The sequence below is a fragment of the Gopherus flavomarginatus genome, chromosome 13 (assembly GCF_025201925.1).
Source record: "Gopherus flavomarginatus isolate rGopFla2 chromosome 13, rGopFla2.mat.asm, whole genome shotgun sequence".
In the NCBI taxonomy this organism is placed as follows: Eukaryota; Metazoa; Chordata; order Testudines; family Testudinidae; genus Gopherus; species Gopherus flavomarginatus.
Genome location: NC_066629.1, coordinates 8,511,524 through 8,538,289, shown reverse-complemented (window position 1 = coordinate 8,538,289; position 26,766 = coordinate 8,511,524). Strand labels below are relative to the sequence as shown.

Below are 26,766 nucleotides of genomic sequence, written 5' to 3'. Positions count from 1 at the left end.
GAAAGGGGGGAAATCTCCCCAGATTTTATAGCCCGTGTGAGACACTTAGAGAGAAAAGGGGCAGAACTAGAGAGAATTTGTATCGGGGGTGAGAGGCAAGTGGCACAAACAGGGGAAGGATCCAATTAACTCCCCTCCCCCCGGGAATTTCATGTTGGCCCAGAGACAGTTCAACTCCCTTCCCGAATCCCACTGACCTAGACCCCCCTACAACTCCAACTTCTCTCCTCCCTGCCCGACACCCCCTTCCCCCACAGGGACCCCCCCGAGCGGGCCGGGGCGGATTCTGATGCAGCTCCACTGGGGCCGAGGCTTCTCCTCGTTTCCTCGGAGCAGAATCACTTTCCCGGCCCCCCAACCTGGGGTCTCTCACTCCCCGGGGGCTCTGGGCCGGGGCTGGGGCAGGCAGAGCCCAGGGCTGCCCAGAGGACGGGGCCCAGCTGGAGAAAGCCTCCCTCGGCCGGGCCGCCCCACACAGTCCCCCCCGGGGAGCAGCAACTCAACCCGGGCCCGCCTCACATGCAGCCAGCTGCAGCAGTTTTGTTCTCCCACCCCCAGCGAAGCTCGCACGCAGGCCCCGGGGCAGGCTGGGAGATGTAGTTCCTGACTCTCCCGGAAGCGGAAGTGACGTCAGCGAGGGAGACTGCCCGCACCAGCCCCACAGGCTCGAGCCCTCTGGTAAGTGAGAGACCCTGTTGGGAGGGAGGGAGTCCAGGGCCCTGGCAGGAAAGTGACTCTCTCCCCTCAGATCTTCTTGTTTTTCTCTCATGTTATCAAATATGTGATATTTGATATATTCATATAAAATACCCTAAACATTTGTCCCACTTGCCTCTAGTTGTCTATTCCTAATTGAATATGCCCTGAGATTTTCCCCGGTCTCTCTAATTATACAATACTGAAAAAATCTCAGATTTACACCTTTTTTCAGATTCTTGAATACGGATAGAAAATGTTTGCAAATGTTGCCCATTTTCTCTTTATTCATTTTTCAAATATGCATAGGAAACACTCTGATTTTACCTCCTATCAACAAATGATATAAAATCCCTCTGATTTTCCACTTTTCTCTCTATAGTTTACCAAATGGATCCAAAATCCCTCAGATTTCCACCTTTCACTTTCATTTCTGAAAACTGATCTCAAATCTCAGTTTTTCCCTCTTTCTGTGTCATTATCAAATGTCAGTTAAAAATCCTCTTGAGTTTTGGGCTCTTTCCCATGGTTTCTAAATCCCAACAACTTGTTTCTTGGGGGCAGAGCTGAAAGTAAGCTGGTATGGTACAGCGTACTGGCAAGAGCCAGTACGCCGTGCCGGAGCACATCGACTTCCACGGCGGCGATTGAAAGGGCTCTGGGCTGCCCGCGGCTGCAGGCAGTCCAGAGCCCTTTGAATCCCTGCCCCAGCTGAGATTTAAAGGGTTTACAGCTCCCCGCGGCTCTGGGCAGCCCAGAGCCCTTTAAATCCCGGCTGCGGCTGAAATTTAAAGGGCTCAGAACTCCCCGCAGCTGCGAGCAGCCCAGAGCTCTTTGAATCCTGGCCGTGACTCCGGCGGCCGGGCTGGGGCTGGGATTTAAACGGTTCAGATCTCCCCCCCGCTTCGGGTAACCCAGAGCCCTTTGAATCCCTGCCCTAGCTGGGATTTAAAGGGCTCAGAGCTCGGCTGTGAGCAGCCCAGAACCCTTTCAATCCTGGCCATGATGGGATTTAAAAGGCTCAGAGCTCCCCACGACTGTGGGCAGCCCAGAGCCCTTTAACTCCTGTCCACGGCTGAGATTTAAAGGGCTCAGAGCTCCCCGCTGCTGCGGGCAGCCCAGAGCCCTTTGAATCCTGGCCGCGGCTCCGGTGGCAGGGCTGGGGCTGGGATTTAAAGAGCTCAGAGCTCCGCACCGCTGCTGGCAGCCCAGAGCCCTTTGAATCCTGACCAAGGCTCTGGCAGCCTGGCTGAGGCCAGGATTTAAAGGTCTCTGGGCTTCCGTCAGCAGCAGGAGCTCTGGGCCCTTTAAATCCCTGCCCCAGCCCTGGAAAGCTCGGGGTTCCCCCTGGTGGCCAGAGCCCCAGGCCCTTTAATTTGTCCCTGAGACCCAGGGGTCTCCCAGCCACCTCTGCAACTGGGAGCCCCTGGTTAATTTAAAGGCTCTGGGTCTCCCAGCCACAGCTGGTTCCCCAGGGCCTTTAAATCTTGAGAGGCCACACCTCTTCTGAATGAGGCCACGCCCCCCTCAGGACTCCAGCAGTACCAGTAAATCCTGTAAATTACTTTCACCCCTGCTTGGGGGGAGCCTGTTGCCCTGAGTCATTCTCCATCCTGGATGTTGAAGGGGGTTAAATTACCCAGTGATCATCTTTCCCTGTCTCCTTTGCGAATCATTTGTTCCCTCCTTTAGCTTTGTTAAAATGTTTGCCGAAGAAAGAGACCAGCCAGATATTTAATACACATCAAAGCCAGAGGCCTCCCCCTGTTTGGGGGATCAGGGGTTCCCAGCTGGTAACAGGAGAGTTGGCTGGTCCCTTTTGTTTTCTCCCGCTAGCACAGGATGAGGAGGTCACTCTGAGTGCAGTGTGGCTGGAGAAGTATCCTAAACCCCAAGACAAATGGTCTCTGGGAAGGGTTGCTTCCCGCAGTGCTAAGATGTAGCCACCTCTGGGGTGGATCCGTGGTGGCCATTATTTGCTAGTGACAGGGCATGCTCATTTCTTACCTGTTTTGTCCCTCCAGGGCTTCCATTTTCCTGTTAAAGAAACATCGCCCAGGGCTCCCTCTGCCTGTGTGACTGGCCAGCAGGGGGCGGTGATAACTTTCTATCCACTCTCCAACACTGTGAGGTGAAATCACAGATTTTGCTTTTGTCCCCTCTTGAAAACTGCAGGAACTTCCAGTTCCATTGGGAAAATTTGTGCCTCAAGTCCTTTTCCTAGATCTGGGGGGTGAGAGAGGTGGGAGAGGGGTCTGTGCTGGGAAATGACCTTAATTAAAGCTGCTTCTCTGCTCTGCTCTACCCTGCCCAGGTGACCAAGAAAAGGAGCGGTCAGAGGAAAATCCAGTTCCTGACTCCATATTCCCGCTGCTGGGGTGTGGCTGCTGTGGGGTCAGTGTCCACGGGAATCTCCCACAGTGATACCTTGGGTTCTGCTCTTTTCTAGCCTTGTGTTGAGAGACTTTGTTACAGGGTGGGGTGAGGGAGAAGGGAGGTTAAATGTCTCTGTGTGCTTAGCAAGGCAGGAAGGGCCAGGGCTACACTATAATCAAGAGAAGAAGCATTTTCTCAGGATGGCAGAATGTAGGATGTCTGTCTGCAGGAGAAGGGCCTGGGGGACTTATGATGTGAAATTAACTACAACCTATTCTGAAATCCCCACAATTACCTTTCTCACCCTCCAATGCTGCAGAGTGACCTCCATCTTTCACTCCATTTCATCTAGTCCTCCCATGGCACAGGGAAGAGAAATGGCTGCAGTGGAGCCAGCCCAGGTAGGGATTATTGGTGGTGGTGGTGGGGGGTGATTGGTGGGTTCCTGCTGGAGGAGAGGGACAGCAAATACAGCGGAGGTTTGCACAGTCTGGTCTGGAGCTGCCCCTCTCTTCATCCTCAGCACCTCAGAATGAGGAGGGTGTTGGGCTTCCTACCAGGGAGCTCTACCTGAACCCTACTAGGGGCTCCATCTCCTGTATTAATCTGTGGCTAGTAGGTGTGTGATGGATCTGCTGGGAGAGATGGGGCTCTCTTCATCCCCTCACCCTGGTATTTGCTGGATACTCTGAGCAGGGTAGGGTGGGACTCTGTTGACTGCGATCCACCAGAGCTTCCATTTGATTGGGAGTGTGAGTGGGGAGCAGATACTGAGTGTTGGGCTCTCGCTCTTTCAGGGGCCGATGACCTTTGAGGAGGTGGCTTTGCATTTCACCAGGGAAGAGTGGGCTCTGCTGAACCACACTCAGAGAGCCCTCTACTGGGATGTCATGCTGGAGAATTATGAGACTGTGACCTCTCTGGGTAAGAATTCCTGTCCCCTCGGTTCTTGGAAGGGGAAATGAAGCGTGAAGGTTCATGCCACCCCCACCGTGCCATCTGTACTCTGTCCTGTTGCAGCATCACCCCAGTATGCCAGTGACACACACACTACCAGAGACCTTCCCCTGCTGCAGAATACTTTGGGAACAGAGCACAGAAGCAGTATCACACAGTGTCAAATATCTCCTGTTTGCTCAAAGAAAAACGGGGGGTTAGGTCCAGCGTAATGAAAAGAAGCTTCCTACCCCCGGCCTTCTCTCAAACACTGAGCCTTCTCTACCCAAACCAGAATGTTATTGGAATGTAACAAGCAGGCTGCTGGAGTCAGAGCTGCCAGTCCAGGGTTACTTATCACACGGACACTCGGTGCATCGTTCAATGCTGGCTGCGGGTATCCAGACAGGGGAGCTCCAGCAGCAGAACATTGAAGCTCACCCAAGATTACAGATGACACAATTCCTCACTGATCTGGATTGCACCCCAGCATGTGAAAATGGCCTAGGTTGATAGTGATATTTCTTGAGACATGGAAAGTCTTGCTCCCCTATCACCATGTGCAATAACAATAACAGGCATGGCCGAATATGGAAAACTGATTGTCCAGCTTGCTTTTGACCTGCATCGTATTTTGCAATATATTCCAAATAAGGGAATTAATGTGCAATGTATGTGTCATTGTTTTTGGTTTTAAGCTTTAAAAGGCTTGTGTGATTTTTAGCTCTGGGGGACAATATTCCAATAATTGTCTCCCCCTGTGCACTTTTAACCAAGAAAAGAGCCTCAGGCTGAGCTGATTCAAAATCAATCGTATGGTCGTTTTCCACAACAGCTTCAAGTGGTCCCTGTGATGGAATGTAAATGTCTTCTTCACACCTTCGCCCTTCAGGAGAATGTCTATTTGACCAGTTGTTTGCCTTGCTGTCTCTGAGGAACTGGTCTGTGGGTGTTCCTCAGAATTGTAACTTTTTCAGTAATATCATACTGTCAAATCTCATAACTTCACATACAGTGTTACTCCACATTTTAACAGGAGGATAATATTCAGTAGGTTATGGGTTTTCAAATCATACCTCACAAGCCATATTGCATACAAAATTGATGATAATTTTCTAAAAGAGTGAACACAAGGGTGTAGACTGCACAGTGTCTGTGTGTGTGTTCCCAGCAGATATGTGGGTATTTCAATCCATCATAAGCACAATGTTCAGCATCTTCAAGGACCTAGGGAACTGGTCCTGAGAATACACTGGTTTACCAAGTGTGAAACTGCATGGAATTGTGAGCCACTTTGGTATTAATAATAATATAATAATATAATCTGATCAAATTGCAATGAATGGTGCTAGATATGCCATTTAAGGTGTCAGTGAAAATGTTATGATTTGCCAAGTATGATAATTTTGTTTGTATGTTTGCCTCACCTTTGTATTGTGAGTTATAGATATGTAGGGTATATCTGTATTTCCAGACTTGTGCAGTGTTTCTGGGTGACACCCCCAGACATATTGGCATCAACACTGCCTAGCCTGTTTGATGGCCCATTGAGGGTCATCAGCTGTACAATGAGCCCATGGAAAGGACAAAGGGGATACACCTATTGAGTCAGCAAGACATGCTGGGCTTTTCCTGTGTACTGAGAACTCCAAGGCTTTTGCATGCCATGTGCTGTGAAGCTTCTGTTTGGGACACAGGAAGTACAAGACACATGGCAAAAGGAATGTAAGGGGCAGCTGCATCATCTCCGTTTAGTCTTCAGTCCCCATTCCTACCTCTGGAGCAACTTCTTTACAAAGTGAACCCTGGAACAAAGGACTGAATGACCCATCCAAGCTGTGCATGTGTTCCAGACAGACTTTCAAGCCAGCAACTCACCAATACTGCTAAGAACCTGATATATCCATTTTGGAATGTATCTGACTGCTTTTCCATTGAACTTCATTCTTTCATTCGTTCTTTCTTCTAAACACTTAGTATAGCTGCTAAAGGATTGGCTGGCAGCATGGTATTTTGGATGAGATCCAAACCTATAGTGACTGGGTAATGTGGCTGACCTTCCACCCGCCCAGTTCCTGGATCCAGTTGGGATCACTCTCCTGTTGCCCTCTGGCCATGCTGTATCACAATGAGCAGAGTTTTTAAATAACCTCTCACTGTACTGGACCTCGGTGCTGATTAGGAGTCAGAGAACTGTCATGCAATAAAGGGGGCCATGTGATTTCTTTTTTCAGCATCTCGTTACTCAGTGTGTGGGATCAGAAGCACAGTTTGTGACTGGTCAGTGAGTTTAACTTCAGTGTTAACCATCAGTTTGGGGAGCATCTGCTCTCCCTTTTTCAGCCTGCCCTGATCTTGGCATTATCAGTGAGGACTGCCCCAGGCACACCAGGTCACACTAAGCACTGAAGTTAAATTAATAGAATGTTTTTTATGATCAAGTTTTATGAAATCAACTGAACTCCTTTCTTTTCTTTCATCTGAGCAGGGTTTCTGGTTTTCCAGCATGATGTGGTCTCCCATCTGGAACAAGGGGAAGAGCCGTGGGTCCCAGACCTCCAGGGTTCAGAGAAGAGAGAGATCCTGAGATCTCCCCGCACAGATGAGGAAACATTAAACCAACTCAGAATCTGTAAGTGCCTGAAGGAAACATCTGGTATGCCCTACAAAGTTCTTGGGAAGTCTCTCAGTTCATTATTGTCCATAGCAGGGGTCGCATCCGCAGGGTAAATATAGCTCAAGGCTTCTTATAGATCCTAGCAGACAGCGGGCAGTAGCTTTCTCCCCTCCCCCTGCAAAGTTGGATGGGATGTGAAGACTGAATTGATCCCCTCCTCTCTCCTGTTTTGGGGGAGCTGAGTTCCTGATTTTTATTTGACCTTTCTCCAGCACTTGTTTTGGTTTGGCCTTCCCCTTTCCATCCCTGTTCGAGGTTTCTGTCTCTATCACAGCAGGTGATACAATGAGATGTGAGAAAGAGGAGCAGAATTCTCATCAGGGAAATGTTGAGGAAGTGGATAAACACGGAGCATTCTCACAAAGAATGAAAAGGAATGTGTCCAGCAGTCATGAGCAGGGAAGATCATGTGAGGTTCATCACAGATCAGCAAAAGAGCAGGGAAACCAGCCAGAGGAGAAAATGGATCAATTTATTTCCTGTCAGGGAACTCAGAAGAGCCTTAAGGAAACCAGAAGACAGCAGGAAATCTGCAGGGAAAAGCAAAAAACTACATGCGCTGAGTGTGGGAAAACCTTTAATTATCGCTCACACCTTATTAGGCATCAGAGAATCCACACTGGGGAGAAGCCCTATGAATGCCGTCAGTGTGGGAAACTCTTCACTGAAAGATCAGTGCTTATTAGGCATCAGAGAATCCACACAGGGGAGAGGCCCTATGAATGCAGTGTGTGTGGAAAACTCTTCACTCAAAGATCAACCCTTATTACCCATCAGAGAATCCACACACGGGAGAGGCCCTATGAATGCAGTGCGTGTGGAAAACTCTTCACTCATAGATCAACCCTTATTACCCATCAGAGAATCCACACAGGGGAGAGGCCCTATGAATGCAGTGAGTGTGGAAAACTCTTCACTCAAAGATCAGCCCTTATTACGCATCAGAGAATCCACACAGGGAAGAGGCCGTATGAATGTAGTGAGTGCAGGAAAACCTTCAGTCAATTCTCTCACCTTATTACCCATCAGAGAATCCACACAGGGGAGAGGCCATATGAATGTAGTGAGTGCAGGAAAACTTTCAGTCAACGCTCTCACCTTATTACCCATCAGAGAATCCACACAAGAGAGAAAGCCTATGAATGCACAGAGTGCGGGAGAACCTTCAATCACAGCTCACCCCTTATTGGGCATCAGAGAATCCACACAAGCGAGAGGCTCTGCGAATGCCATCAGCAGGCCTGCACAACTCGTAAAGCGGCGAGGGCCACATTACTCCAAAAAAAAACAGGTGAGGACCGAAACCCCCCAGCCCTGCGGAAACACCCCCCCCCAGAACGTTCTGGCCCGGCGGAAACGCACTGCCCAGCCCTGCAGAAACAGACCCTCCTTCCCCAGTGCTGCCCCAGCAAAACATTGTTTCTTTCTGAAAACTTTGTATCTGCCAATGCATACATCGGATTTAAAAACAAAAATCAGGATGTGTTATTTAAATCAGATTTTCTTTTAAAAAATAAACCTATTTAAAATTAAATTTGAAATTTTGACAACTTATGTTAAGGCCTAAATATAGTATAATCTATTAAAATAAACTAACTCATATTCAAGCAGTACATGTTTATGCTGAAATTCGAAAGAAAGTTAAGCCACTGAACTGGTGGAATTCACTGTGCTGAGCACCGGAAGTACATTTGTTCAAGTGTTAACCAGATTGTGATAACAGAAGCCTCTTACAAAGCGGCAGAGAGAATATTTTCTTTATTTCAGCTTATTCAACTACTTTGTTAAATGGCTACTTCACTGAAAGTTGAGAAATGGATTCAGAATTAAAAAAAAAAAGTGGCAGAAACCTGCTTTCCTTTTCCAGTCTAAGCCCAAGAACTAGGTGAGAAAGGATGAGAGCTCCTGTTGGCAAAATCTAAAGGAAATGGTCAGCAGAAACCAGCAGTTCAATTCACTAACTACAGATAATATTCCTTGATCAAATCAGCTTTCAATGCAAATATGTTGTGCTAAACTTACACTTTCAAAAGCATGCAGCACATTTTAGGTAGGTTCAGGGCCAGCTCCAGGCACTAGCAAAGCAAGCAGGTGCTCGGGGACCCATTTGCAGGGGCAGATCTAGCCTGGGAGCTGAGAACCACCAGGAGGCCCTGGGAGCTATCGCTCCTATAGAGCCAGCCCTGGAGCAGGGAAAGAACTACATTTCTCAGCATTCCTTTATGTGCCCTCCTGGGAAGAGGCCTGGTCAGCTTTCAGCTTTTTCTCCCTTTCAGTGGAGAGGGCGGGAAGACCTCCCTGGTGGATGGGGGCGGGAGGGCTGGAGAGAGAGCTCTGGAATTGACGTACACCAATTCTTGTATTTTGGAAGATTATTTCAAAAGTTTCTGGGGAGCTACAATGGCCCAGGAGAGTGAAGACAATACCAGAAGCAGGAGAAAAAAGGGCTTTCTTTACTTCATTGGGCCATTGTACAGTGAACTGTGAATATCTGGATTCTGTTTTCCCCCTAATTCTTATATGTTCTTTGCCCTATTAGGCTGCTGTAGCACCCCAGAAACGTATCTTGTTTCTATGCTAATGAAAATGTCAGCAGAAGAAAATGTGGAAAACACCAGGGAAAAGCTTCCTTTTTTTTGTGCACCTTTCTGAAGTTTTATAAAAGTTAACATCTATTTTTGTCCTTTTCTTTAAAGTTAGGTCAAACCCACACTTCAAGGTATTTCATAACCTGCCATGTCTAGAAATTCTTTCCTACCAATACAAATGGCTTCAGGACCAAATACACTTTTCTCTGCACTTCCTGTGGGCAAGTGAACAGAAAAAACATTTTCAATCCCTGTAGAGACTCTTGAATGTAAGCAAATGCTGTGACTGGGAATTACCATCTTAGAGCAGTGCCGCCTTCTCTTCCTGTTTGCAAAGAACTAGAAATGAGCTGTATGCAGATACCTCATCAAATATTTCTTTTCTTTTCACAGTGCTATTAGAAGAAACCACTGTCAGGACACCTGGACCAGTAGGAAAGAGGATTTTGTAATTAGCTTTAAGAACTAGGCCAGGCATGTAGGTTCCTGCAAACAAGAAACTTTTTTTTTTAAAGCAGCATACATCCCTGGAGTTAACCTTTGCTTTTTGACACAACTTCCTTAAATGCTTTACTATCATTAATAGTCAGTAGGGCTCGGATGCTCAATTGTACAGTGTATGTTTAATTTTTTTTTCATTTTTATAAGTAAGTTGACATTAAACTTTTATCAATAAACTTTTGGTAACTGAATTGTTTTTCTTAACTATGTGAACAATGGACTGTATATTTTTTTACAGTCTGAAACGTACCCATCAGATATATTTTACCTCTCAACTACATTAAACGTGTCTGAATGAAATTTCCATTTATTTCTTATTGGGATATTCCCACTAATTTTGTGGGGAGGAAGGACAATTAACTTCATTGTAATTATACCAAATCTGCTGTGGTATCTAAATTGCAGAGTTGTCTTTTTGATTAGTCAGTGTCGCCATTACAGTAAAAATATGCATACAGTGAAGAGCAAGGAATTAATACATTTATAGCTGTTACCACAAAAGCTTTACTCCTCTCTTGGTTTGTATAGGCCCCCATCGTAGCATCTGAGCACCCAGGAAAGTTAATTAGTTGCCTGACTAGTGATAGGATCTATGTTCTCCCTTATTTAAAGCTGGGCACTACTGGCTGGATTGGTTACTTTTTTCACAAAAGTTATGGAGATGAGGGAGCAAAAACTTAGACTTGTAGGAGAATGAGAGATTCCGTCTTTACTATGTTGTTGCTGTTGCACCACCATACAGTGTAAGCTATCCCAATACAGAATTTTGTTAAAGTATGGGCTTTGGATCAGGCCATGAAGTAATGACAGGTTAGAGTGGGAATGTTAGTAACGTTTGGCTCGAGATGGCAGAGAACAGAATTTAAACAGATGGTGCATGGATGGCAGCAGGGGAGTTTGTTGTGCATTTCTAACCATTTGCTTTGCAGATTTAGCCGTTATATGTATATATATATAGAAATGCTCAAAGCAAGAAAGGCTTCCTGTCCTCAGAGTTTGGAATCCTCTCTGCTGTGAGTTCATGGGATGTCCTCCTTGCTCTCTCTTCAGCTTGATTTCTAACAGTAAGACTGCAAGGTAGCAAACAGATAACGCAGTTAAGTTTCTATAAGGAAGAGCTTGAAACTACAGCCAATTGTTGATGTTTAATATTTTACACACATTTGGTTCCCTTACCTAAAAGGGATAGAAATTACCTGTACCCTTTGATTTCCTGGTTCTCCTTGTGCACTAGTTTTCCATCAGTGTAAATCCAGCAACTTTAGCAAAGCTACTCCAGTTGCCAGGAGAATTTGGTTATCCAATGTAGTTTCTCAGCGCAATCTAGAGGGAGTTTGGTATGTGCTTCAGAATGAAAAGTTCCTTTGTTTGTAGCCTGCACCCAGATCCCAGGTTATTTTTAAATGCCAATAGGAATTTTAAGTGCCATCAGAACTGAGTCATTTCAACAGCCCATTTGGGAACTAGCTTGCTTCGTACCATTTTACCACTTCTGCTGCTTTTTCTGTGCCTGACTGAGAGTGTCAGATAAAAGGGCGGCAGAGGAGTTATCAGCAATTCAAAGGAAATAGTGCGAAGGGAAGTTTCTATGAATCCATTAAGTCAGTGTACAGAAAATGCTTTTATTTCCTTTTCTTGGACAATCTCTAGCTCTGGGTGTATCTTACACGTATACACCTGTGGGTTAAACCATCCTGGACTCTTTGATTTTACCAGTGTTCTACGGTTGTCAGTACACTGGAACTTGGAGGTTCATTTACTCAGTGAAGTGTGGAAATTATTCAGCTGGTGGTGTTTTCTCAGGACTAGATCCAAATGTCTCTCAATCCAGGGGTGGATCTGGGCACCAGCAAAGCAAGCAGGTGCTCGGGTGGCCCAATTGCAGGGGCAGCAGGGATCCAGCCTGGGAGCTGAGAACCAACGGGGCCCTGGGAGCTGTAGTTCCTTGGTTAGCTCATTCTGCAGCTTGCTGTGAATGGAGAGCTGCACTGGGAAGTGATCAGAGACCATATTTTAACATTCAAAAAAGAGGACACTCTCCCAGACTCGGTCAGACCCCCTGTGGCCAGCCGCTGGCCCTCAGAACCACCCTGAATCCCCCCACAGCCACCCAGGTGACCACAGGGGGAAACCCCAGCCCCAGAGCAGACTCACCTGCACTCGCTTGGGACCTCTGCGCTCAGCCCACAGGACCACCCCAAATCCACCAACAGCCACCCAGGCGAGGCCTGGCCTAGTGTCCAGCTCCCACAGGCTTCCTCCCTGGAAGACTAGTGGCCCCCAAAACCACAGCAGGAGACCCCAGACCCGGGCCACACTCTCCCAGACTCAATCGGTCCCCCTGCGCCCAGCCACAGAACTGCCCCAAATTCACCAGCAGCTTCGCCTGGCGGGATAGATGGCAGGTGTCTGACTCCCTCCCGCTTGCCCCATTTGGGACTCACAGCCTCCAAAGTAATGGCGTTTGCCTTAAGCTTATGCTATTTGATCTCTTTCAGGGTACGTTTTGGTTCTGAGAGGTAAAAGGCTGCTGTGTGCGTGGTGCTAGGGAGTGAGGGAGCAAAGGTTGATTGCAGAGGTGGTGCATGTGCCACAAAAGTTGTGGGGGCCCGACCCCTGCCCCAGCTCTGGTCCCAGAGGCCAGAATTTGCATAAACCCACCCGCTGACCTGTGACTAAGAATTTTGCCCTGCTAAGTCTTCCAGCAAAACAGGCCAAAGAAAGTGTATGCAAGCACTGTACCGCAGCCCCCATGCTCTTTTCGGTTCCTTCCCACAGAACTTTCACTGCATTCCAGTCCAGTTCCTTGCTGTTGCTTGTCTAAGAGCTGCATGCAGATGCTAGAGCGTACCCTGAGCTGATTCCCCACTTTTGTGCTGCATACAGCCTTGCCCATCTGTGGGGCAATGGGTGAGTGTGTTTGGCTGTTAGTCGAAGGGCTGGTGGTTTGAGCCCACCCGGGGGCGGCGATGAGCCCGTGTTACTTCCTTGCTTCCCCGAGGCCTGCAGGGACCCTCCAAAATCCCACTTTGCTGCCTCTTGGCCTCAGTGCTTTCAGCTGGTGGCCCACAGAGGGTGCTGGATGCCATTCAGAAACCCATCTCCCAGCAGCGGTGCCGGAGGCTCAGGCTTAATCCTCGAGGCCAAGCAGAAAAACTTTCAGCCGGGAACATTTTGCTGCCTTCCCGCCTCTGCCAAAGCGGCAAGGGAGAAGGGGACGAGACACGCCTGCTCAAAGACGCCTCCCTCTCACTTCCCTGTATGCTGTGAAAAGCTCTTGGCCTGCCTCATGCCTCGTCAGGAAAGAGCAGCCATGCTTCCCAAGCCTGAGTCACGTGCTCAGCCTGGCCCGCCCCGGCTGACGGCACGCAGAGCCACGCGAGTCAATGGCAGGTCGAGTCGGTAGCCTCGGCTCTTTCCCCTGACAGCCACACAGCACTGCCTAGTGCCCCGACAGCCTCCCTCGTGTTCTCCCGCAGCCCGCTGGGGTGGGTGGGAAAAGGGGACCAGGAAGCATTGCGGCCTCATTCTGGGACAGGAGGCCCTTGCCACACCCAGACCTCCCTCTTGCCTTCAGCCCAGGCAGCCAGAGGTGCCAGGGAGCTCCCTGGCAGGCGGCCGCCTCAGCCACCTCTTGCCGCTCTGCTGGTCACTGCCTTGCTGGAAGGCCCAGAGGGAAAAGAAACAAGCACACACCTAGCAGAGGATGGTTTCGATCCATTGACCTCTGGGTTATGGGCCCAGCACTTTTCCGCTGCGCCACTCTGCTGGCTTTTCACAGCCCTTCCACCCAGCCGGCAGTATCTGGATTAGTGCCTTACGCGCTCTCGCGCCGGCAGGCGGATGCACAGGCTGCTAGGCAGCTGCCCTGGTCACAGGATTTTACAGCGTCTAGAGGGTAAAAGGGATCTCTTTGGGGTTTGGACCCCACTGGGAGCTGGGTAGCTGAGTGCCAGAGACGGGAGCACTTCTTCAACTGTTTTCAGTTAAGCCTTCAGCTGGTGGGGGACAAGGTTCAGCCTTGGGTCCGTGTCTGCAGCAGGCAAGCGCCTCTGGCTCAATCGGCCCCCCTCGCTGTCTTAGCAGACTAAAACCCGGAGCAAACACACACGCCTTGCAAAGGAAGAGGAGCCGGGATCTCGAACAAATATCAACATTTTATTAAGATGACGTTCAAAGAAAAAAAAAAGTATGGTACAGCGTTTAGACACAGAAGTTTCTGGTGATCAGGCAACAACGTACAGATTACCCAGGGGGTGCGAAGTTCAGTTTAAGATCGGGTGGCATAAGGAATACATAATCTGCAATAGCCCTGACTGGGGGTAAACGGTTAACTTACAGACACTGAGTTAGGAGGCTATGTTGTCCATGTGAGGGCTAAGTTCAGGTGTGGAGTATAACGAACGGATACGACGATGAGGATGGATTGACCCGCATTTGGTGAGTTTGAACGTTCAGTGTTTTATAATCTTTTCCACAATCTAGTTTAAGCAGGTTCGCTATGAATTCTACCCTGCCATCTGTTGGTGAGCTGTTGTAAAGGCCTTTTGAGGCTGCTGTCATTTGCATGGTTCCACCCACCCTGAATTGCATGATGGGAGTGCTTGTCCAAACGGTCATTTCAGCTGCTGTGGGATCCCCAGTCTCTTTGTTATTGGGGCAGGAGTAATGCAGTGTATTTTGCTGTTCGTTTTGGATCAAGGAGAGAGTAACTGTACCTGGCATTTGAGGCCTGAGAGCTTCACCCTCGCCTGAAAAGTATTCCTCATTAAGGGGTCTGGGTTCTCAATGCCCAAGGTTTGTGGGATGTTGGACTGGATGTTTGTATGGGTGTTGGCCCCCTGTGCTTGTATGTGCATCTGCTGGTTTTCTTGGTGTGTAAAAATAGAGATGTTTTTGAATCTTTTGGAGTTGTTGTTAGTAGTGCAGGCGTTTGCCTTAAGCTTATGCTATTTGATCTTTTTCAGGGTTTGTTTTGGTTCTGAGAGGTAAAAGGCTGCTGTGTGCGTAGTGCTAGGGAGTGAGAGAGCACAGGTTGATTGCAGAGATGGTGCATGTGTCACAGAAGTTGTTGAGGCAATCCCTGCCCCAGCTCTGGTCCCAGAGGCCAGTATTTGCATAAACCCACCTGCTGACCTGTGACTAAGAATCTGGTTTCAGAGTGTGTCACAAAAGCTGTTCCCCACAGCTTAACTACCAGATTTCAATCTGCAAATTTTTTTTTGCTGTCTGAGTGGTGGGGAAACTTTTCCCCAACTATGAACTTGTTTTCAGCATGGAAAAAAGATCACAGCCCAGCAGTTTAGGAATTCTTAAAAACTGCATTTAGTCACTAACCACTTTTTATCTATGCATAGATCTAAATATGGATTAGAAGTATAAAAAAAACTCTTTTTTTAACCTGGAGAAAAACAAAGAACATAAAACATGCATTTAGAAATGTTACAAGAAACCCACAACACTAAGTCCAAGTATCCCTTTGAAATCTCTCATATTTCAGCATGTTTTGGAACCCATGTCCCTTGCCTAACGAGATTTATGTAGGTTCAATTGAGTCCCGAAATCATGAACCGCTAAGTTCCGTTCTACTGTCCTTGATTCATGTCACCGGAATAACTGTACTTTATTACCCCTGCCCTAATAAGAAAGAGACTGAGGATCTCACAGCAGCCGAAATGATCCTTTAGACAAGCACCCCCATCATGCAATCCGGGGTGGGTGGAACCATGAAAATAACAGCAGCCTCAAAAGGCCTTTACAACAGATCAACAACAGATGGCAGGGTAGAGTTCATTCTCCCCCTGCTTACATCCTCCCCCAAGCCAAGAATTGGTGGTCCTGATAAATTACATTCTCTATTATACTAATTCATTGGTATTGAATGCGAATTTATGGCTAGCAAAAGTTGCCACCCATCTCTGCCTTGTAGCATCCAGCTTAGCCCTTGTTAACACATAAGTCAGTGGATTGTTCTCTGTCCACACCTGAAACTGAGCACTACACAAGTAGTCTCGAAATTTCTCAGTGATGGCCCATTTCAAGACCAAGAACTGCAGCTGGTGGATGGGATAGCGAGTTTCGCTATCAGACAGTCCTCAGCTGGCAAAGCCTACAGATTTACATTTCCTTCTACCTCCTGGTACGGGACTGCTCCCAGACCTTCCAAACTGGCATTAGCATGCAGGATAAACGGTTTGTTTGGGTTAACAAGGACTAGGACTTGCACATGAATCAGGCAAATAATGATTTCCCTTAAAGTCCTGTCACTTCTCTCATCCCGCCATGTCCCAAATGGAGAAGAGAGGAGCCCCTCCCACGTCCCAGGCCAGGAACACCAGGGGGGGGGGGGGGATGAGATGTTCCTGACTCAGTCCAGGTTTGCTAGTGCTGCAGAGAAGAAGAGTTCCTTTCTCAGTCTAGATCAACTGGAATTGTTGTTGCAGTGGGGGAAAGATGTCTCTCATCTGGTTCTTAGATGCTTTGATAAGAGGAGACAGGCAGAGGTTTTTTTCTTCCCTCTGGAGCTCAAATTGCACATTTCTTCTTTGCTTTTTGCTTCAGCTTGATTTCTGTCTTGCATCTCAATTTTCTCTTTCCTGGTCTCATTCCAGAGCAATCACAGCCCAATTCTCTGTCCTAACCCTGAGTCCTCTAGTGCACCCTCAATGTCTCATTCTAACCCCACCCCAGAGTCTGCATCCCCAGAGCCAGTGCCTTCATCCCTCTGCAGTCCAACTCTCTGTCCCATGTAGCCTGATTTAGGGTATACTAATAATATTAATTTGGATAATTTGATGAAAATTTAATTTATTAGCTTACATTTAATTTAATTTAATTGAGTTACAAAGTTACAGTTGCATTACTGCTATTCAGAAGATACATATGACATTATATGCAACAAAGTTTTGGTTAATATACTCACAACCTTCCTTGATAACCTGGTGGTAAGAGACACAGGACCAGCCTTACAGTTCAGGTTTCTCAATTCTTAATTGAAAGATGCAGTGCTTAGAAAAAGCTGGTGTTACTTAGGGTTTACTAGAATATGTAAAACTTTAGAATCAAAACCTAATAAACAAAGAATAACAACTTAGGGAAACTGAAAATAGCCTAGTTCCCTTGAAACTTAAAGTTTAAGAACAAGTACAGCCTACTGATAGTACATAGAGAGAGAGTGGAGGAAGTAAGTCAGAATGATAGAGCAAAGTGCTCTAGCGAGGCGGGTTACCTCTTTTATAGGGCACAAGGGCCAGAAATCCTTCCTCCTATGCCCAAATTTCATTCCTCACCCACAAAACATTAGGGTACGTTTACTTCATAGGCTAGTATGTTTATGCTTGTTGATGACATGTACATATGCACATAAGTTACCTTGTGGTGTACCTGTTAAATCTGTGGGTATAACACTGAAAAAACCTCTATGCCATTCTCCATTGTCGATTGGTCTAGGTAAAGGTCTTAGACAGGCATGGGTACTTATCTATTTAAGTAACATGATAAAGGTCGATTTTCCTTTCTGAGTAAAAGGTCACAATATAGATATGCTAACTTTGCCTTAGCTTAACATACAGGATAGGTCCTTATAAGTGATGTGTCTCAGTCCCCTTATCATTTTTATGGCCCTCTGCTGGACTCTTTCCAGTTTGTCCACATCCCTTCTCATGTGGGTCCCAACCCCAAAAGTACTCACATTTCACCCCATTGGCCCCAAAATGCCAGCTTTTAATATATAAATAGGGTGCTGCCATGGTCAAGTCACTCCCGAGCTCTTCAGTTGAGCCTGCTGGCAGAGAACAAGGTGAAAATTAGCCAGGATGTCACTGAGGGCTGGTCTACGCTATGGGGGAACATTGATCTTAGATACGCAACTTCAGCTATGTGAATAACGTAGCTGAAATCGAAGTATCTAAGATCAAATTACTCATCCTCCTCACGGCTCGGGATCGATGTCCGCGGCTCCTCCTATCGATTCCACAACTCCGTTCGGCTTGGTGGAGTTACGGAATCGATATAAGCGCATTTGGGGATCGATATATCATGTCTAGATGAGATGTGATATATCGATCCCCGAGCAATCGATTGCTTCCCGCCTTACGGCGGGTAGTGAAGACGTACCCTCAGTCAAATCCCTGTGCTCCCCGCAGGTGGTATCGGAAAGCTCCAAGATGGCTCACTTCCCTTTCTCTCATCAGCTTCAGGCCCCAGGGTTATAAATGCACAAACCAGCTGGGATTCTCCCCTGGCCTCAGGGTGTGGGGCTGCTCTGAGGGGATGGACTTGCACACTTGGGATACTAGTGCAAAGATACAATTTCAATTTCTCTTAGAGAAATTGGAGGGCAATTTATATTTGGTAAAAATCTTATTTAGTGAAAGAAAAACTGCAGTGACAGCCTGGTTACTGGGGTGCAAAACACCTTCCTCCTGGGAGAAACAAGAAGTTAGAATTAGAAATTTACATTGTTTGTTCCTGTGTTGGTATAGTTTCATTTTGCTTCTGTGTAGGTTTGTTTCAGGCTGTGACCATTTTTGTTTATTGGGTTGTTTTGGTTTTTTTAGTTGGAATGGAGCTTTTAATTGACATTTGCTGGATTTGAATGGCTGACCTGCAACACCAGTTTTGACATAGTTCTGCATATTTTATACAGATTTGACTAGTATTCAAGGATTCAATTCCTTTATAGGAGGTTTTAGTGGTCATGCTTATTTATTTGATGTTATTTTATCATTCTGCTGCAGCACACTTTTTTGGTAAAATGTTGAAATTATTAATTTACCGCATTTGTTTTTATTTTTACAAACAAATTTTTTCTTAATGTTTGGGCTTTAAATTAAGTCTTGTTTTTGGTTTCCATTTTTCATTTAGGTTTTGGTTACTGATGGGATATTTAAGAGAACTTTGGATTCAGTACTAAAATTTGGACAGATTTAGAATATTTAAAGTAAACCCTGTTTACTATTTTATTTTAATAAAGTTTGTATTGCTGTAAACCCTAGCTCGGGGGAGAGAAGATGAGCCTGGCCTTTAACAGAAGGAGCAGAGGCATGGCCCCCATGAAGGGTGGGGCCAGGTGATGGGGGGCACAGCCCCCCAATTTATTTTGTCTAGCCCATCTCAGTCCCCTACTAAAGGAGAAGAGTCTGATACTACCCCTGCTGGTCACTGGGTGTCACTGCTGCTCCATGGGAAACATGCTCTGTGCCTTATCCAGATTGGTGGGAAACACACTCTGTGCATTACCGTGACTGGTCCGTGGGTGTCACTGCTCGTGGAGGGCAGACACATGCTGTGCATTACGCCACCTGACCACTGGGCGTCACTGCTGTATCAAGGGAAACACCTTCTGTGCATTACCTTGAATGACCACGAGGTGTCACTGCTGCTCCAAGGGATACATACTCTGTGTGTTACCCTCATTGGCCACTTGGTGTCACTGCTGCGCCAAGCAAAACACTTTCTGTGCATTACTCTGACTGCCCACTGGGAGCCACTGCTGCTCCAAGGGAGACATAAGAACGGCCAGACTGGTTCAGATGCAAAGTCCATCTAGCCCAGTATCCTCCTGTCTTCTGACAGTGGCCAGTGCCAGGTGCCCCAGAGGGAATGAACAGAGCAGGGAATCATCAAGTGATCCATCCCCTATTGCCCATTCCCATCTTCTGGCAATCAGAGGCTACAGGCACCATCCCTGCCCACCCTGGCTAATAGCCCTTGATGGATCTATCCACCATAAATTTATTTAATTCTTTTTTGAACCCTGTTATAGTCTTGGCCTTCACAACATCCTCTTGCAAGGAATTCCACAGGTTAACTATGCAACTGCCCTGAGTTTACCCCCCCTCCCCTGGCCAGGTTGTGTATGGAAAAGAGGATGAGGATGAGGAGAGCCATGATGTGTCTGTCATTGGCTGTTGACTCAGTTTCCTCTAGGCAGCAGTGCTGCAGGCTCTTTTGGTCTGTGCCCATGCAACTGTGTCTGGGGAAGGGGAAGTAGAGGCTCAGGCTTCCCAACCCCACGCCCCACCCCCAGCAGCTGGGGAATCCAGGCCAAATTTAACCCTGTTAGCTGGGCCGGGATTAGCCTGGGCTGGGTTAGGGCTGGGGAGGAATTGAGAGGGAGACAGACGCACCTGCTGTGAGGGAAGATCCTCCCATTCCCTGCCGACCCCCTTCACTCCTTGCAGCATAGCACCCCCTAGCGTTTCTTTCTCTGTCATGGGAGCTGTCTGCTGCCTGCTTCTCCCTTAGCATGGTCTCTCCCCATCCTGGGTCAGCGGCATTGCCCATCCTGTGCAAACAGGCAGGTCCCGGTGTGCACCATGGCACTGCTCTGCAATTGTGGGCGCAGCTGTTGGATAGAGCCATATCAAAATATGGGAGTGGGCAAGGCTGGGGACCAGGACTCCTGGGTTCTCCCCTCACATGTGGGAGAGGAGTGGAAGTTAGGGGGTAGATTGGGGGAGGGGCAGGGCTGGGATCCAGAGCTCCTGCTTTTTCTGGTTTTCTCCACCTCCTGCAGCTGCCTTGGTCCTTTCAGTGTGTTTCTTGTTCCAAATTCATTTACTGACTTGTGTAACTCACGCCAGAGGTGGCTGCATCTCAGTGTTGGGTGAGGCACCCTTGGCTGCATCACCTCCTAACCACGTCTCTCTCCCCCTTCGGCTGATCCTGCAGCACTCAGCAAACATCCACAAGATCATGGGGCACTTTGAGCACTGGGCAGCAGGGGCCAGGTGCCCAGCCCTCCCTCGAGAGAATGGGACCCAGCACCCCCTACTTTTTACAGGGATTAAAAAGGGGCAAAGGGGGGCAAATCAGAGGAGGGGGTGGCCAGGGTCTGAGCAGGGGGTGGAAATTGACTTGTCGGGGGGTCAAGCAGCTGGAGGCAGAGTTAGGAGAGGGACTAAAGGGTAAAGTCAGGGAGGGGGGAAGGAGCTGGAGTTAAGCCCAGAGGGAGGCGCTGCCAGAGAGTTAAATCCTAGCACAGGCAGGGGCTGAGGGATAAAAGTTATGCCGGTGGGCTGAGACTCCAGTGTTTGCAAACATGGGTGCGGGGAGCAGAGGACTTTTTTATTTCCCCTCTCACAGGCAGCATCTCTCAGCATGAGCTTCCCAGGGCTGGGCTCTTAAAGGCACAGGCATCCCACTGCCTAGACCCTGCAGCTCCTCTCTGATGTAACCTACTGAGGTGCTGCAGTAGGAGACTCAATTCAGTGAAACTGGGCATTCCCTATACGCCCCCCAGTCAGGGGGCTGTGCACCCCCTTCGCCAAATTTCCCCAACACCCCCTCCCTCAGTGGTCAGGTAGTTACATGCAGCGCTGCCAATGTTGTCATTTGTTGCAAATTTGAATGGAAATTGAAATGTTAACACTTAAAAGCAGATACAATGTATGAAAACTACTTGTACCTGAGAAAGTAAAATAGGTTTGGAAAGTCTGGACAAAGCCGGGTTTCCTCACCCAGCTGTTGTGTTTGCTGGCAATGTTGGTGCATTGGCTTCGGCAGTGTTGGCCAACCTTAGAATTTCAAATGATGATTTGTAAGTGAGGTGTGAATGAGCTCTCCCCTGACAGCTACTGATGACCAGGGTTGGGAGGAGGCTTTGGGACCAGACTGTATTTACATGAACTCACCTACTCTGCCGAGGTATCCAGCGGACAGAGCTGGGCTGCCTCTGCTCTAGGTGCCCAGAGGAGGGAAGGTGTATGGGGCTCCAGCCTGGGACTCTTCCTCCCTCCTGCCAAGACATGACTATTAATCGCTATCCTGGCACTCTTTTCTTCAAGTGCCAGGTGAGCCAGAGGAAAAGTGTGGTAGGAAGCACAAGGGCCAATCTTGTGAACATCAGGTGCAGCAGCAAGAATCCCAACGATCAGGGTAGCAAGTTCTAGAGCCCTAACCCATTGTAGCCATCCCAGCCAAAGACCTGGCTCTAGGAGGTATGTCACCCTGCAGGAGGGGAAAGATTCACTCTTACACAGCTGGAGACAGGGAAGTTGAACTCTGGGGCATTACCACACGCATGGGTGGCAAGTTTGTAGAACTTTTGGTTATGCCCAGAACCCGCCCTCCAACTCCGCCCCCCCAAACTCCACCCCCACCTGCCTAAGGCTCTGGGAGGGGGTTTGGGGGGGAGGTCTGGGGTGCAGATCCTGGGCTGGGGAAAAGGGTGCAGGAGGGGTGCAGGGTGCAGGCTTTGGGATGGAGTTTGGGTGCTGGGTGCAGGCTTCAGGCTGGGGCAGGGGGTGGGGTTGTAGGAAGGGGTGAGAAGTGCAGGCTCTGGGAGGGAGTTTGGGGGTGGGAAGGAGTGTGTGGGAATGGGGAGGGAGCAGCCTCTGGGAGGGAGATTGGGGATAGGAGGGAGTGCAGGGCTGAGGATGAGGGATTCATGATGCAGGAGAGGGCTCAGGGCTGGGGCTGAGGATTGGGGTACTGGGGGATGAGGGCTCTGGCTGGGGCTGGGAGATTTGGGGTTCATGCTGTGGGGGGGGGCTCAGGACTGGGGTAGAGGATCAGGGTGCAGAGGGATGAGGGTTGGGGCTTAGGGCAACCTGCCTTGCCATTAGTAGTGGGTGGGTGCTAGAACCCCGGGGGAAGCAGACAGCAGTTCTGCCCAGAATCGCTCTACTCTAGCAGCAGGAGCAGGCAGGGGACAGGGCACGCTGCTTTTTGTCAGGCAGGGACGCAGCGCGGCGGGGGGGACATGCAGGGGGAGGGGTGGCAGGCAGGGGCCAGGGCCAGGGGAAAAGACCCAGCTCCAAATATTGCTGGAGCAGGGCCCCCAGCCCTGAATATCCCTGGAGCCGGAGCACCGCAAATGTATATAACCTGTCACCTATGACCACAAGCCAACACAAGGTCCCACTGAGATTTGAACTCAAATTACAGGATTTAGAGTCCTGAGTGCTGCCCATTACACCATGGGACCAGCTTGTGCTGCCTTCTCTGCACATCGGTGACCATCATGGGACTGGCTTGTGTAAAGGGGCTCTTGGCCCTTTACTAAAACTTAGTGTGTGTGGGGGGATTGGTTGGCTAGTTCCCAGCACCAGTAGAAGGGGGAAGGATCAATGGAAAATCAGGACCCTGAGACTGACAGTCCCCAGGGACAATGGGGAGAGGCCAAAACTCCAAGTTAGCTGCACTGACAGGCCTGGCAGTGTAATGAGGGAGTCACCAGGCCAGGGGGTCCCATCCTCCCTGTGAGCTGGAACTGCCTGGGTGAGAGTAGGGCAGCGCTAAAGAGAGAGCAGGAGCCTGAGAAGAGTGGGGAGCAGAGCTGTGCAGGTGTAGTGCCAGAAACCACTGCATGTAGGAATTTGCAACCTGTAGCAGTTACTGATACCTGAGGTTGTTCTCATTTGCTGACTTTTCCTAATTGGCTAAAACTTGACAGTGGTTTATCTGGCAAAGGCCAGTCCCTGGCCCCTTGGTCCAAACATCCTCCTTCATATCAGGCTAGGGTGACCAGATGTCAAAGATGAAATATCGGGATGCGGGGGGTGGAACAAAAAAATAAGCCTGAGGGCCCCCCTGCTGCCAAGCGGCAGTGGCACAGCCCCATCTCCAACCAACTCTCGGCTCCAACCCCCGCTGCACCCCCAGCTCCCCGATCCCCTCACTCCTGGGCCCAGCCTGGGTTCAGAGCTCTGCAGCCGAGCCATGATGCGGGCCTCTCCTGCAGCTCCCGGGCAAGGGATGAACCAGGCAGCTCCTGACAGGAGTGTGTCCGCCCCATGTGTGTCTCCGCCCACCTCGGCCCTACCTGCTCCACGCTGCCCGCAGCCCCACTAGGCTGCCCCGCTGGGCTGGAGCAGCTTCCGCGCTGCGTTCCTGGCCATGGCCATGGCCCGTGTGCAAACCTGGGAGGGAGGAAGAATGTCGCATGCTTGGGGAAGAGGCAGTGCCAGGGCGAGGATTTGGGGAGGAAACCAATGGGGCAGTGAGGGAGTAGGGCTGGGGGCAGGGCCAGGGGTGGGATTTGGGGAGGGATCCAATGGGGGAATGAGGGGGCGGAGTTGGAGGGGGCAAGTATCCCTCCAGACTATGCCTGTGTGCCGGAGAAGAGGACAAATTTATTTGTTTGTCCAGGGTCCAGACCAAACATCAGTCGGGATGCTGGACAAACAAGAAAATATCAGGACAGTCCCAATAAAATCGGCACGTCTGGTCACCCTACATCAGGCTTCAAGTTGAGAATCATTTCCCATTCCCGCTCTGTGGGAGGGGAGACTTTTAAACGCGCTCTCTGTGCGACTGCACATGGCTAAGCAAAGAGAACAAACCCCAAATCCCCCCCGTGCTCTGGGAGCCGGGTTTGCGGTGGGAATTCTGTAGTTCAGATGACTTCACACCTGGTCATTGTGATTCTTTACCAGTTTCTCTGGCATTGGGGCAATTTTTCACTCACAGTTGTGATGGCTGAGTGGTTAAGATGTGGGAGTTGAAGCCTAATAGGGTTTCCCTGTGCAGGTTTGAATCCTTCTCACAGCATGGCCTATGTTTTAGCCAGTCTCTCACCCGGGCAACACCTCTGTATAACCCCCTGAGATGCTCTCAATTCTCTCCCCAGAACAAGAAAATCCTGTTCTGTTCCTTACATAGAGACCCCTGGGACACCACCTCACACTGTGTCCCTGAGGTGTCAGGCAAACTCTCAGCACCTGAAACCTCTGACTCATAGACTCATAGGTCAGAAGGGACCAATATGATCATCTAGTTTGACCTCCTGCACAAGGCAGGCCACAGAACCCCACCCATCCAATTTTATAACAACCCCTAACCCAGGACTGAGTTATTGAAATCCTCAAAATTGGTTTGAAGACCTCAAGCTGCAGAGAATCCACCAGCAAGCGACCCTTGTCCCACGCTGCAGGGGAAGGCGAAAAACCTCCAGGGCCCCTGCCAATCCACCCTGGAGGAAAATTCCTTCCCGACACCAGATATGGCGATCAGCAAAACCCTGAGCATGTGGGCAAGACTCACCAGCCAGCACCCAAGAAGGAATTCTCTGCAGTAACTCAGTTCCCATCCCATCCAACATCTCCCCGCAGACCATTGAGCAGACCTATCTGGTGGTAATCCAAGATCAATTGCCCAAATTAATGATCCTATCATAACATCCCCTCCATATACTTATCAAGCTTTGTCTTAAAGCCAAAAAAGTCTTTTGCCCCCACTACTTCCCTCGGAAGGCTGTTCCAGAACTTCACTCCCCTAATGGTTAGAAACCTTCGTCTAATTTCAAGTCTAAACTTCCTAATATCCAGTTTATACCCATTCGTCCTCGTGCCTACTTAAATAATTCCTCTCCCTCCTTAACGTTAACCCCCCTGATATATTTATATAGAGCAAGCATATCCCCCCGCAGCCTTCTTCTGGCCAGGCTAAACAAGTCAAGCTCTTTGAGTCTCCTTTCATAAGGCAGTTTTTCCATTCCTTGGATCATCCTAGTAGCCCGTCTCTGAACCTGTTCCAGTTTGAATTCATCCTTCTTGAACATGGGACACCAGAACTGCACACAGTATTCCAGATGAAGTCTCACCAACGCCTTATATAACGGTACTAACACCTCCTTATCCTTGCTGGAAATACCCCGCCTGATGCATCCCAAAATCGCATTTGCTTTTTTAACAGCCGTATCACATTGGCGACTCATTGTCATCCTGCTATCAACCAATACCCCAAGGTCCTTCTCCTCCTCTGTCGCTTCCAAGTGATGCGCCCCCAACGTATATCTAAAATTCTTATTATTAATTCCTAAGTGCATGACCTTGCACTTTTCACTATTGTATTTCATCCTATTTCTATTACTCCAGTTTACAAGGTGGTTCAGATCTTCCTGAATAGTATCCCTGTCCTTCTCCGTGTTAGCAATACCCCCCAGCTTTGTGTCATCCGCAAACTTTATTAGTACGTTCCCGCTCTTTGTGCCAAGGTCAGTAATAAAAAGGTTAAAGAAGATCGGTCCCAAAACCGATCCTTGAGGGACTCCAATAGTGACCTCCTTCCAGCCTGACAGTTCACCTTTCAATACAACCCGCTGGAGTCTCCCCTTTAACCAGTTCCTTATCCACCTTACAACTTTCATATTCATCCCCATCTTTTCCAATTTAACTAACAGTTCCCCATGCGGAGCCGTGTCAAACGCCTTACTGAAATCTAGGTAAATTATATCTACCGCTTTTCCTTTATCTAAGTAATCCGTCACCTTCTCAAAGAAGGAGATCAGATTGGTTTGACATGATCTACCTTTAGTAAATCCGTGTTGCAATTCGTCCCAATTACCATTGACCTCTATGTCCTTAACTACTTTCTCCCTTAAATTTTTTTCCAAGACCTTACATACTACAGACATCAAGCTAACAGGCCTATAATTACCCGGATCACTTTTATTCCCTTTCTTAAAAATAGGAACTACATTAACAATCCTCCAGTCATACGGCCCAACCCCCGAGTTTATCGATTGCTTAAAAATTCTCGCTAATGGGCTCGCAATTTCACGCACCAGTTCCTTTAATATCCTCGGATGGAGATTGTCCGGGCCCTCCGACTTCGTCCCATTGAGCTGTTCAAGTACGGCCTCTAGCTCAGTTGCGGTAATATCCACTTCCATATCCACATTCCCGTTTATCATCCCTCCATCATCGCTAGACTCCTCACTAGTCTTATTAAAAACTGAGGCAAAGTACTTGTTTAGATGTTGGGCCATGCCTAGGTTATCCTTAACCTCCATTCCATCCTCAGTGTATAGTGGCCCCACTTCTTCTTTCTTTGTTTTCTTCTTATTTATGAGGCTGTAGAACCTTTTACTATTGGTTTTGATTCCCTTTGCAAGGTTCAGTTCAATGCGGCTTTTAGCCTTCCTCACTTTATCCCTACATGTTCTGACCTCACCAAGGTAGCTTCCCTTACTGATCCTGCCTTTCTTCCACTCCCTGTAAGCTTTCTGCTTTTGTCTAATCCCCTCTCTGAGTTGCTTGCTCATCC

The 26,766-nt window shown here is 48.5% G+C and overlaps 3 protein-coding genes across 3 annotated transcripts in view; 2 read left to right on the top strand and 1 right to left on the bottom strand.

Annotated features, from left to right (window-relative positions):
• LOC127033620 (dynamin-1-like protein) overlaps nt 1–26,766 on the bottom strand; it is a 171,974-nt gene that overhangs the window by 107,290 nt on the left and 37,918 nt on the right. The gene's annotated exons all lie outside the window — the stretch shown is intronic.
• LOC127033558 (zinc finger protein 383-like) overlaps nt 2,771–26,766 on the top strand; it is a 176,852-nt gene continuing 152,856 nt past the window's right edge. The window contains exon 1 of the mRNA XM_050921489.1: nt 2,771–2,907. The gene's annotated coding sequence lies outside the window, so the exon portion shown is untranslated. The remainder of the gene's footprint in view (nt 2,908–26,766) is intronic.
• LOC127033805 (zinc finger protein 154-like) lies at nt 7,304–10,322 on the top strand (the record flags this gene model as incomplete). The annotated part of the gene is made up of 2 exons (XM_050922008.1): nt 7,304–7,976; nt 10,303–10,322. Coding segments are annotated over 2 exons (693 nt in total), but the record flags the coding sequence as incomplete, so codon positions are not given.